Below are 13,675 nucleotides of genomic sequence, written 5' to 3'. Positions count from 1 at the left end.
ATATCATGTTTGAGAGGAAAACTTGAAGAAGCAGCTTACGCTCGCACCGCGTTACCTGTGTGTACTAATAGCAGAGCATTTACCTTGGGAGTGTTTTGGGATCTGCTGTTTTCTAACGAATAGTTTTTGACGTTGATCTTTAACGACAGATACAAACTTAGGCGGTACAAATAATTCATGTTCATGTTATAACGGGAGTACTGGGGAAGTCAGCCTGAAAAGAAATATACTTGCGTCAATTTACTCTTATTCAGTCCAAGCGTACTGCCTCAACTATCATGTTACTTTCAGACCTGCAGTTTTAGTTGGGTGAAGTTAGTCAGTACAGTTTAGCAGTTCAATTTATTGCCGACAAAGTAGGATGGGTAAGGTTTTACGTACAATCGATACGCTTCTTTCGGTAAATGGTTATTTGTTCGTCGCCACTGGTGAGACCAACACACTTCAGAGGTTGACGTCTGATTTGAAATACCAACGTACGTAGTACTCACAGCGCCAGGTGACCATTTTCAATGTAATTGGTGACGTGAATTTTTTTGGCCAAGGTCTACACTATTACGCACGATAATTTAGATTCGTCCAGCATTCAATTTTTCGAAAGCATTAAGGAATAATTTGTTTAAATAAGATCGTATAAACTAGTACTCACCCCAAAGTAGTGCATTTCTCAGTGTCCAGTGATTTAGGTCAGTCAGTAAAAGGCTGTTTGTAACTTTTATTTAACCACCTGTATGTTTGTTATTTTTATAATATGAGACTAGACAAACAGAAATTCGGTCCTTTCGGTTTCATTGCAGATTTTCGCGATGAAGAGAGATTTATCTGATGGTGTTCCAGTATATGTCAAATTTAACAACTGTGCTTTTGTTTTATGAGATTCGTACTTTCTGTGTTGGCAGGTTCGGGTGCTGTCCTCAGTCTTTGTATGTCTGTATGTGTTTAAACTTAAGCAAGTAGTACTATAATTAAAGCTATGCCATTGCTTCTCAACCTGAAACTGTGCGTGGGGTTAACACGAACTGATCATTTCATTCACCTTCAGTGATCATCGGTAAGATGTCGAACTCGAAGGTGTACATTAATTCAGTATAGTGCGTATTCAAGGGTCATCCTTAACCATCTTAGTAAACTCTTTGTTGTGTTTCAGAAATGTTCTTGTAATTCTCAACATGTGTCCCAAGCTTGGCCAGTTTTCGCACTAAGGAGAAACTCATGAGAATTAGTCGACTTCAGAGTAAATGTTATTGACGCCATCGCACAGAAGAAAATATCCCGTTCACGGTTGAGAGGCAATCTGGCCAGCAGCGTGTGACTAAGCAGCAGATCAGAAACTTACAGCTCAAAGCCCACGTTGCTTTTGTACACTGTTTAGTAGCCCATCGCGCATTTTAAGGTGGCAGATTTGTCTGATTAATTCGAAATATGGACGAGAGGTTAAATTTCACAATTTTTCTCTTTGTAATATCACACACTGGTCGATCTGTTTCCGAATAAGAAATAAGAGAGTATTGGACGAACGTTTGTTAGGTGGGATTTTTTGAGTTATTTGCAGTTCTCGCTAATATCAATATTTCTGGAAGAACCCCACCGTACCAAATGAAAGTTGCCTGAATGTGTAAAGAAACACGGACTACGTTTCATAGCAGGGGTTACATTACCACCTCGAGTAGATAAAAATAAAAATTAATCGTGACGGAATAGTTTGTAGTACACGGTTACCAAAGATATAATAGTCTCGCGTTCCTATCTGTTTCCTCAAATTGCTCGTTGAAATGAAAATGCGTAATTGTGTAATGACAAATGAGTATGAAACTTCCTGGCAGATTAAAACTGTGTGCCGGACCAAGACTCGAACTCGAGACCTTTACCTTTCACGGGCAGGTGCTCTACCAACTGAGCTACCCAAGCGCGACTCACGCCCCGTCCTCACAGCTTCACTTCTGCCAGTATCTCGTCTCCTACCTTCCAAACTTGGCAGAAGTGAAGCTGTGAGGACGGGGCGTGAGTCGTGCTTGGGTAGATCAGTTGGTAGAGCACTTGCCCGCGAAAGGCAAAGGTCCCGAGTTAGAGTCTCGGTCCGGCACACAGTTTCAATTTGCCAGGAAGTTTCATATCAGCGCACACTCCGCTGCAGAGTGAAAATCTCATTCTGGAGACAAATGAGTGTGTTTCCGTTCGTCGTGGTACCATTATCCAAAAATAGCTCGTTTCCATTTGCGGATAGTGTCCGAGAGTAGACTAAAAAGCAAACCCCAGTGGTAGCCGTTTTCCTCTCGTCATTTCAGTTTGAGCACTGTGAGATTGTGATGGGCAGCGTGGGCAGGGTTGTAGCTTCTGGATCTGCGTGTGCAGTGTCAGTGTGCTAAGTGCGGCTTTTCCGAATTTGCAGATGGGGCCGGGGCCGGGGCCGGCTGGGACGGCAGGCCCGCGAGGCTGCTGCTGCCGCCCACCATGGGCATGAAGATGTGGCACTGGCAATTACCCCTCGGCCTACCGCCATATCCTATCTTTCCGCGCACATGTTAGTACCCTCTGATACTCTTAGACTTACACACCAACACTCTTCTCGTATGTCCGGATGGGTAAGAGCACATCACATACACACACACTGACCCCCACACCAGTCATTCTACAGGAAACGTCACGATGTTTCCTGGCAGTCACATACAGGAATAGTGTTGACGACGATGTTGCACACCGAACCTGCACACTGAATGCGGATCTTAGTTTCCTCGAAAGATTTGGGAGTTCCTTAAATGGTCAGTATTTGCGTTTTAAGCATTTCAAGATAGTCTTCATTGTTGGGTATTACGTTAGTAGCGAAAAGCATTGGTTTTGGAAGTACTGTATTTAAAGTAGGTGTAACGTTAACAATGTGATATCCTATCATCGATACATATCCAGTGTTACGGGAAACTATTGTGTTTCAGTATTCGTCGTCGAGCTGCCAACAGTGTAAGGGAGGAGTGCATATATAAATAAAATGAGTATCTGTGGAAAGGAAACTACAGTTGGACTGTTCGATGCCAGTAAGTATATAGTGTGAGTGAGTCGATCAGCAGCTCCACCATATTCACACCGAGGAAAATTTAACATATATAGTCAGGCATTCAAGCTACATATGTTATGCGATAAAATCTCAAAGTTCTTCTAACTTAAACACAGTCGTGACATCCCCTATGATGTTTTTATCAGACGTAAGAGAACATCTGAGCAATGTTACCTACAATGCAACAGTTAAGCAGGCACCAGTTATGGAATAATTGAGATACGTGAATTATAATATCTGCTGGTATCCTGCAAAATTGGTCCTCTTCCTATCGTTTGCGCTGCAACTTTCCAGCAGTGGCAGTAACAAGAAAGTGATACGGGGTATCTCTCTCTCTCTCTCTCTCTCTCTCTCTCTCTCTCTCTCTCTCTCTCTCTCTCTCTCTCTCTCTCTCTCTCTCTCTCTCTCTCTCTCTCTGTGTGTGTGTGTGTGTGTGTGTGTGTGTGTCTGCGTGTGTATGTGGGGGCGTAAATGTAGTGAAGTGTGCTTGCTACAGTGACGTCACTTGTGACTGATAAGCAATTAACTGTTTTTCTTTAGTTTGCGTACTTCATTGAAGATTTTTATCTTGGATATAGTGATTGCTGCTGATTACTATACAACTAATAAATCGTTCCCTATTGCTCATTGCATTTTAAAAGTACGTATTAGATCAGCTTTGTTGTGTTTCTGGTACTGATGAAACGGGAAAGAGGAGAGATCTCTTTGTATCACTCTCACTGGATTGCACGCTCTCAGCTGTGCAATATTATTTACTTATTAACGACGTTTTAATGGGATGGCTAATCAAATTGTCGATTTAGGGCATTAAGTGAAACAAGTGACAATATGTCATGGCTCTAATATTTACGCAGATGATCAGAACATACACGGAGATAATCAATAAAGCATTGCATTTCGAAATAAAAATAGAGTCAGCAGCTGTACGTTACAACTCGGAGTCAAATAAAACACAGAAGAACACAGCGTCTAAGTTCGTGATATCGAAGATGTGAGAAAGTTGGAATTTAACCTCCCATTTAAGTCATTGTCATTAGTGACTGAGCATTATCTCAGTTGGAGATACATGAGATAGGAAACTGCCATTATCTTTTTAAAAGAAACATCCCAGCATTAATATATCTAAATGAAGACGACTCAACAAGATTTTGACCGATGCTTCTATGGAAAAAGAGACTAAGTAGTTTAGGCACTGCACCATCTCACTGGTTATGAAATATAGTTTACAGATCCGTATATAGCATGGCTGCAAGGATATTCGGTATAATAAACACATAGTAAAAACTACCAAGCCTGGAGAAAATTCGTAGAGAAAGTGTGTTTATGATCGGCAGCATAATGGCAGTGCCAAATCGCCACTGTAGAAGAAAATGTGTTGAGTGTATGTTAATATCATCCACAGTTCTCACTCACCGGTTGATGGAGAAGGCGCCAGAGAATTGTTTAATATACCTACGAAAACCAGTGTTGCCTGTGTAAAATTTATTGTCTCGAAACGTAACTGCTCACGTGACAAACTGTGCCGATCTGTAAGAAGTGAAAGAAAGCATCTGCAAGCAGAACGTGTCACGAGCCACACCAGTTGTACGAGTTGTGTTAAAAGTAACGATTGACTGTCATAATGGAGAATAGGAAAATATTCGGCTCACCCCCCCACCCCCGCTCTGTTTAATACAGAGTTGTGAGGAAATTGACCGTTGTCACATTTTGAAAGTAATACCTCTTAAACGAGCCGCCGAAATGAACCCGGTGGAAGGGTTGTAACCCGTGGTTAGAGGACAGGGCGTAGGAGTGTCCTGTATCATAATTGGCCGGGCTATAAGACAGCAGAGGGGAGAGTGCGGACGCCGGCCACCGGCCGCCTCAAGCATCCCGTTATTAGGCCGCCTAAGTTATCGCCGCCTGTCCTTTCCCAAATCCTGCTCCCTGAGGAATTCCGATGATAAATACGTCCTGGCCACAATATCCTTTCTTCTGTACACGAAATAAAAGACCTTTACAAATGTTATCACTACCATATATTTACGAGTTCCCCACCATCTTTTCCAACATTACACTCATTCTTGCAATATTCGTTAAATTTATGTGCTGCAAATATTAGGTTGTGGGGTTGTGTGGGGTTGCGCTTTCTGAGGGAGCGACGTGCGGCGATATTGTCGCTACGCGGTAGCACACGCCAGTGTTATTAAAATCTTGCGTGATGGATGGAAGGTCTCGCCATTGTCCGGCGCTATTGATACATTGATATTGGTACCCTGGCCGAGTGATGGACTCCGAGGTGACCGGCGTGTCTTGGTGAAATATTACCGCCTGTCCCGCTAGCCTTGCTGTAACGTTAGGCCGCGAAGATTACTTTTTATCTTTTATTTTTCAGTATCACGATACCGAGGAAAACTTACCCACCTGTCGGGAAGAGTGCAGTTTATGTACAGGAGACGTTTCCGATATTTCTGGCATCTTCCCTATCATCTGCTTGGTTTAACTGACTTTAAACGGAACTGTTATTTTCAAAAGAAGGCCGCTTGTTTCCAACATTACCTCTTGTTATTCAGCTGTTAAAGCTTTAACTTATTCCAACTTAGTACGTATATATCTGAAAACTGTATTTTATCGTTGTGCTCCATGTGCAGCTTTCGAATTGATGCATATTACTTTCGGCAAGTACAAGAATTATCCTGCATGTGTGAAATATGTGCATAAATCAGCAAGAGTCACTTTATGATTTATATTGTAATTTAATTTTGCATATCACGTGTTACTTCATTTATGGCCTTTAGTAGTTGCGTGCCAAAGACGGAATATACCGTGGCGCCGTGGATGCGGTCAGTATGAGGTCAACTGCTGTTGTCAATATCGTGCGCACTTTGTCTCAACGCCATACACTAGCGCTACTCAATTCTCAGTTAGAAGTAAACAGCCGAAAGAATAAATTATAGCATCAAGATTAGAAAATTAGCCGGACTGACTTGTAGCAGCTTACGAAAAGCTGTCTTCAAACCGTAGGCTAATATGACCCATACAGCGTTTCACTAAGCATAGTTCTTCATGGAAGTAGTGTAGACGTTAGAATTATGTTCCCGGTGAGTTTTAGTTGAAATTGTAGTGTGTCGTGGACTGCCAGACTATGTGCGGTTTGGTTCAACGCGCTGAATAACAATAAAATCAGGAACTTATGGTACAGTTTTATTCACTTATACCATATTAAAATAAGTGTATCACAATAGAAATAAGTTCAAATAGTAACTTCCGATGCAGCATTAAAAACTGCTGTTGGAATACTTGAGCATGGAAGTACTTCCGATACTTTCACATCTTTTCTACACATTTGTTAACATTGATGAGAAATTTATTTAACGAGAGGATATTATTGCTGATCCAACACTTGCGAATGTTACCAGTTGGTGACAGTTTCTATCGTTTCTGTGTAATCAATAACTCATTTACGCAAATTCCGCCGTCACTGTAGATATTCGGCAGTTTTGGTATTCACCGTGAACATGCCTGCAATCTGCAGTGAACTTCTGCACTCGGCTGTGACCAGTGGGTAGTCACTGATTTGCCGGTGAATGCACACCGCACTCGTGTTATGCACTTTCAGAGAAACTGATGTTTAGGCTCTGTTCTCCACATTTATAAACCTTTGTACCTTGTACGCAGACCACAATGAAATCAAAGCGGGGCATATTTGCAGCAGTGAAGGCAACCACATTCTCGTGGTACATTGCATATTGGCAACCGCATCACGATTTTGCTTGGTTTTATGGGTGGAACTTGTTTTCTGGATGACACATAGTAAATGCTAAAAAGTGTCACATTACGACCTCCAATAGTTACTATATTTCAAAGCGGACGTTGCCTTATATGCCGCTTTTGTCTTTACTTCTAGGTTTGAGAACCCGAGATCATCAAAACAGAGATAGGGGTGCTAGGGTGTACATGCGGTTGTGGTGATCACTTTGCCCAGTCGGCGTAGTGGTCAACGTATCCGCCTAGTAAACAGGAGACCTGGGTTCCAATTCCGGCCCGGCACAAATTTTAAACTTGCTCCATTGATATAAATAAATGTCCACTGGCAGCTAGTGTATTTAATTCCTATGTGTCTTCAAATAGCAAACTTGTTTTAATAATGGATTCGTAGCATATTACATTTTGACACATTCGGTGCCAACAAGAAAAGAATACTCGAATCGTTGTTGCACTTACATTTGATGTGAGGGAGATTTGATAACATAGAAGGCAAGAGATATCAGTTTTTAATATGAGGATTTGAGAAGTCATAAATTTGTGACATTCATCTCAAGAGCAACTTATGAACTAAGTTCAAAACTGTGTGGGAGTTTAGTTTATAGATCAGTTGCTTCGGATGCACAGCGACTGAAGTAGAAGGTGCACACACAAAGGCTAAAAGCGTAGGCTGTGATGCTGCAGCCTTCTGCGGAAAATGCGAGCGAGCCCGCAAGCCATCCAATAAGAGCCCACTTTTAAATATTTCCGGAAGCTAGGACAAGGTATCAATCAACAGCGAAGTTTGCGTCCGGCTGAGCAGTTATGATAGATTGCCAGTTAAGTGTAGGCGGAGGCGCGGGCGGGTGGCGCCATGTGTTGGCAAGCCGCGAATTGCCTCGTTAATAGCGATATATGACGACACTGGGTGCACCTTCCCCACTAAACGTCACCGGTCTTTCCTAATAAATAAGCGCACGCTCCCGCACGGCCTGCGCGTGTTATGTTTTATTTTTACGGCCTTATGCTAATGCGCCTACACTCGAAATATCTTAATTTTATGTCCGCATTCCGAATGCATTATGAAACAGTTAATTACTCGTTCCTTTTATAGTAGCGCACTGTGCCGTAGCTGCCCCTGTCGCTCTCGTGTTACTCTCCTTCGTATTTTTGGTGAAGCGTATTGTCGTTCGAGGTATCCGTGGAATGTGTTTTATATTGCTTGTGCACCCCACTGTAATAAAGGCCCACAATATCATCACCAGAGGCGGCTCACATTCTGAATTAGTAACGAAACTCACCGATGATGTCGCACATTATTCTAAACATTTTGTGGGTTTGCGGGGACATCCTGTTATGTTAGCTTTCTGACGCGATTGTCTGTATATAGCTACCGTCTGGATAACTAACAACGTTTTGTCGTGCGTACTGAGCAGATGGGTAGTTGGTTGGATTAATATTAAAGAGCTACGGGCCAATTAGCCAATTACACCTGTAAGAATGGAATATACAAATAAGTTCTCCCTGTGTATCCTTTACTACTCTAAGCTTTTAGGTTGCAGAAACTTAATCCTTCCTTATATATTTGTTTTGTCCCTGCTCGCTGAAAAACGAAAATTTAATAAGCTCATTTTATACTACTTTTATGATCGCCGATAGATTATCATCTACGTATTTCCAGTGTATTAACTTTATATATATATATATATATATATATATATATATATATATATATATATATATATATATATATATATATATATATAGAGAGAGAGAGAGAGAGAGAGAGAGAGAGAGAGAGAGAGAGCTACAACTCGTACAAGAGAGCGCCCAGAACCCCACTTTTCTTCAACAAGGAAATGTTATAATGGAATAACTTTTGTTATTGCTTACGAAAAGCGTTGTTTAGCGCTTTTGCTGTTATTTGCCTGTTCTGAGGACGCAGGACTTCACTTTTCTCCTCCTCTCCTCCTCTCTCCCACCTACCGAACGAGGTGGCTCAATGGTTAGCACACTCTATTCGCATTCGGGAGTACACCGACGATCCAGGTATTAGTTTTCCTTCACTTCCCTGAGTAGCTCCATTCAAATGCCGGGATGGTTCCTTTGAAAACGACATGGCCGATTCCCTGGACCATTCCTTCGTAATCCTAGCTTGTGCTGCCCTCTTCAATGACTGCTCTGTTGACAGGAGGTTAAGCTTTGGTCCTCATTCCTACCTGCATTACTCTCCTCCTCCTCCTCCCTCCATATCATTATTGCGATTCTTTCTTTTACCATCTCGTCGCTTTAAACTAGCTTTTGACAAGAACGGCAGCGTATGGTACAGTCACTCTGACGTTTAAGTATGTACGCACTGATAAGTAAAATCTGGGGGGAGGCGGCTACACGATGATACGACGTGGTTGTTAACTCGCAAGTGCGACGACAGTTTATTATGGTTGTTGTACAGGTACTAACACAATTTGTGCGAGGGAGTAGTCAGGAACACAGTTTGTTTAGGGGGGATAATTGTTCTGTTTTACAACATTTTTGTTTCACGTTAATCCTTCTCGCAATATTAAGCGGTTACATGTCGTAACTGCTCGTTTTACGGTTTACGAGCTGCCTATTACATTAGAGGAAGAATAGTTGCGGTGAACTGTATCCCCTTATGGACAAAAGACAATGGAACGATTTTTCGAATCGTTGATACCGTATTTTAACAATTGCGAACATTATTCTGGAAACAAAATCAGCTTTGTTTAGTAAACCTTCCTTGTACGAAATTTTGAAATTTAATAAGTTTTTCGTTTTTTAAGTGCTAATGGAGGATTTACTTAAATATGAACGACAGTCTTATTATTTACTCCGTCGCCGCAAATAAAACTATGATTACAACTGTGATTAATCGGGAATTAACTTCCATTGCATTGCTGCAATGTGCCTTACGTACAATTTGCTCATTTTTTCGAATCTGATTGATCGATAGAAACTTACGCGAGGAAACGGACATCTACCCATGACGTTGACACTTTCATGTACAGTTCATGAATTGCGGACGGCTTGTGTGAAGTTCACTCCTCCATCTCTAATTTATTGCAGTAGTCTTGCACTTTCTCACTGCAGTCATAATAAACGATAACTGATGTCATATAGCTGCGTCGCAGACATGTCCTCTAAACTGGTTCTAATTACACTTTTTGGACAACTGTATTATGTATAGGTGAGGCCTGAGATGCAAGCTTCTGCCGTCAAGACAAAAATAATAGTTCGACATGTTAAGAGATTGGAATATTGTCAGGTATTAAATTGATTTTCGGATTAATCGAGCTAACAAACTGTTAAGTTAGTGGACCTTCATTTGGGAGATTTTGGGTTTAATTTCTCTGTCAGCCATCGAGGTTGTCCACGGTTTTCCCAAATCGCGTCATTCATACGTAGATATGGTTCCTTTGAAAAATACATGTCTTATTTCCTTTCTTCATATGTGTCCTTTGTAAATTGTGCTCCGTCTATCGACCTCATCGTCGACGGGACGTTAAACTCTGATTTTCGTTCCATATTTTGGATGCTAGTGTGACAGTCAGGCGCAGGGAGGGAAAGAACAGGGTATCAACGCTTTTGATCCTGGCTAGGTCGCGTGCTCCACAAATAAGACACAAAATCGCAGAGGTCCTGCAGACACTGTGCTGTTAACACACAGCCATGACAAGATTCTACTTTAAGTACCTCCATAGCGGCAAAACGTGGCGCCAAGAGCATCCGTTATGGGTGACAGCGTGTTTATGATGGTAGACGTCATCGACTATTGTGGATACGAACAGGGGATGGATGAGCCACAGTGGAACAGATCACTAGGCACTTCAGTCCTGGACAGTAGCTTGTAAGCAGCTATTCCAGAATCACAACCTGGCTGTGACGTGAAGTCGTCACTATTTCTCAGTGCAAGTGTCAGTGCGCTGATCGTAATACGGTATCAGGAACAGCGCCATTGAACGATGAAACTTGGAAAAAGATCGTCTGACCTGATAAATTACGGTACACGTCGATGGGAGCGTGCGTATATGTTGTATAGCATTTTACTCGATGCAATCCGCGTTGTGTACGTATTCCCCCGCGGATGATGTTTCCATGGGCCGAAATTGGCTCCTTGCTACCTGTACCATTGTCTTTTACCGGCGACCGATCACACGCAAGACGGTTCAGATAATGTGTACATACTTTCAGCAAGATGCTGTACTATTCTATGGCTCTATAATTTTGTCACTATTGTTTGAGGAGCATTCGACGGGTGTGAGGGTGCTATATGCCTGCGCCCCTCCCCGCAACAACACCCTCTACCCCCCCCCCCCCCCTCTCTTTCCATCCAAAGTCGTTAACCTCAACCCTATTGAGAACACCTTAGGCGCCATCAAGCGAGAAGTAATCGCCATGCGCCTTGCGATCAGTGTTCGTGAGTTGAGCACGGCGTTTGATCGGACGTTGATCAGGGTGCGCCCTTCCCCGCGCCAGCGTTTTCGATAGCTCGTGGAATCCATAACATAATGTCACCGCTGTTAGTATGGCATACTGCACACTAGTAGGTAGGTAGCAGGCTAATTAAATTATTCGTGATGTTACGTTGTCACCAGCAGTTGTAGAATTGAATCAGGAACTATACGATTATCTGCAGACTGGAAGATAACCGCAAAAGATGGGTTTTCTATATTATTAAGCCTTCGGAAGGCTATGGCACCACGGAACATTTTTTATGCGTTGCACTAGACTGCAAAATAATTTTGAAACACGAAACTGTTGGTGCAGTAAAATGAACTGGGTCCCTGCGGTAACTCGAGTGCAGCAACAGGACTTAACATAATATTAATATATCGAAGAAGAAGATGATGATGATTGGTTTATGGGGCGCTCAACTTCGCGGTCATCAGCGCCCGTACGAAGTCCCAACTTTTTTCACAGTCCAGTCTAGCCACTGTCGCTGCTGCTGCTGCTGCTGATGATGATGATGATGAAATAACACTAACACCCAGTCCCCGGGCAGAGGAAATTTCCAGTCCGGCCGGGTATGGAACCTGGGATCCCGTGATCCAGAGGCAGCAACGCTAGCCACTAGACCACAAGCTGCGGACTCAATATATCGATCAAATACCTAACAAACGTTTAGGCACACTACGCTAAAACTGTCTACAGCTCCCTCGGATCTATAAGAAGGGCAGCTCCAGATCTCATTACGTCTACTAAACACTCGATTGGTTTGATACAGCGCGAACATGAATTTCGGACGTCAGACAATTGTTTGGAATTTCTTTACATTGCGAGATGGTGTGTTATCTATCACCATATCACTTTCCGAGTGATAGTTGTCGCCAAGAAGCATTCCAAAGCGTGCGCTGTCAACTGAGTATTGTCGCAGATTACTGGAACAGAGCTATATACACTGTGCCACAAAATTAAAGGATCAATTTTTCGAAACCCCATAATTGTGGCCTATTGTGACGCGTAACTTTGAAATTTGATTCAAAGGTGCCTACAACCTTACTCTGTTATGATGCAAATGCGTGGCACCTGGCGACTTCACCTTCGCCCTTCGCGACGGTTCCAACAGCAAGGCGTCGACACATGCGAAAACAGGCCGCAGCTGAAAAGGTAATGTGAGCTGCGAGGTGGACTAATAATATTTCATTACAATTCTGCTCAATGCCACCATGGACGTGTGACAGGATGAGAAGTTCACCACAGTGTCACTTACGCACTTACCTACTTTTTTTTTTTTTTTTTTTTTTTTTTTTTTTACGTCTCTGCTGTGGAATTCAGAACCGTCGTGACACCCAGTGTTGAAATCGCGCAATTTTGTTATACTTGGCCGAGGAAAACTTTTCAGACACACCACCACTCAGAATCGAAATGAAAAGGCCTCAGGGGGTGGCATAAAGGATGTCAATGAAACCACCCCTTTCCTGGGGCGTTGATTCCCACCCTTTTCACGGTTGAAAGCGACAGTCCGCAGTGCGATGAGTAACTGGAAGATGTTCGTAACATCCTTGAACGCTGCTGACACCATCGAGTTTTTCAACCTTTCTCTAAGACATTCTGGTGTAGCATTCCCATTGAACGTGATCACACACCTTTGAAGTGTAGCACGACTGTATTTTTTGCTCTCGTGTGCAGGCTGAAACCACCAGGGACCGTTCAACGAAATTTTAACGAGATCCTAAACAGTGTTCAAATGGCTCTGAGCACTATGGGACTTAACATCGGAGGTCATCAGCCCCCTAGAACTTAGAACTACGTAAACCTAACTAACCTAAGGACATTACACACATCCATGCCCGAGGCAGGATTCGAACCTGCGACCGTAGCAAACGCGCGGCTCCGGACTGAAGCGCCTAGAACCACTCGACCTCCGCGGTTGGGCGAAACAGTGTATTTACGGTTTTTCCGCCCTCTTGTGACGTGATAACGCTGGAATTCAAAATTGCGTTACAAATGTAAAAACTAAACTCCCTTCGCGCAGGCCATTTAGGCCCAATGGTACCGAACGGCCGCCGGGTCATCCTCAGGCGTAATTGGATACGGATACGGAGAGGCATATGGTCAGCACACTGCTCTCCCGGCCGTATGTCAGTTTACGAGATTAGAGTTGCTACTTCTCAGTCAAGTATCTCCACAGTTTGCCTCTCAAAGGCTGTGTACACTCCGCTTGCCAACAGCTCTCGGCATATCTGATGGTCACGTTACAAGAGTATGTGTCAGAAACTTAGACACCAATTCAGCCTAGCGGCTCTCTTAAAGCTGACAAACCCCATGCAAAGGATGTCGGGGGGGGGGGGGGGGGGGGGGGTTGCCTAACCATGAGGTATTAGAGCAGCCGCCAGGCTGATTTGGTGTCGAAATTTCTGAAGGCACTATCTGTCTCGCGTGTGT

At 43.1% G+C, this 13,675-nt stretch overlaps 1 protein-coding gene across 2 annotated transcripts in view; it reads left to right on the top strand.

Annotated features, from left to right (window-relative positions):
• Positions 1–13,675, top strand: part of LOC126298582 (E3 ubiquitin-protein ligase Rnf220-like) — a 622,331-nt gene that overhangs the window by 161,880 nt on the left and 446,776 nt on the right. Inside the window, exon 4 of one of the 2 annotated variants that reach the window (XM_049989953.1) lies at positions 2,390–2,521. The exons of the other annotated variant lie outside the window; for it this stretch is intronic. Coding sequence (XP_049845910.1) covers positions 2,390–2,521 — 132 coding nt within the window. The remainder of the gene's footprint in view (positions 1–2,389; positions 2,522–13,675) is intronic. 2 annotated transcript variants of the gene reach the window in all.

This window comes from Schistocerca gregaria, chromosome X, assembly GCF_023897955.1.
Source record: "Schistocerca gregaria isolate iqSchGreg1 chromosome X, iqSchGreg1.2, whole genome shotgun sequence".
NCBI lineage: Eukaryota > Metazoa > Arthropoda > Insecta > Orthoptera > Acrididae > Schistocerca > Schistocerca gregaria.
This window is presented reverse-complemented; position numbering and strand designations above follow the sequence as displayed.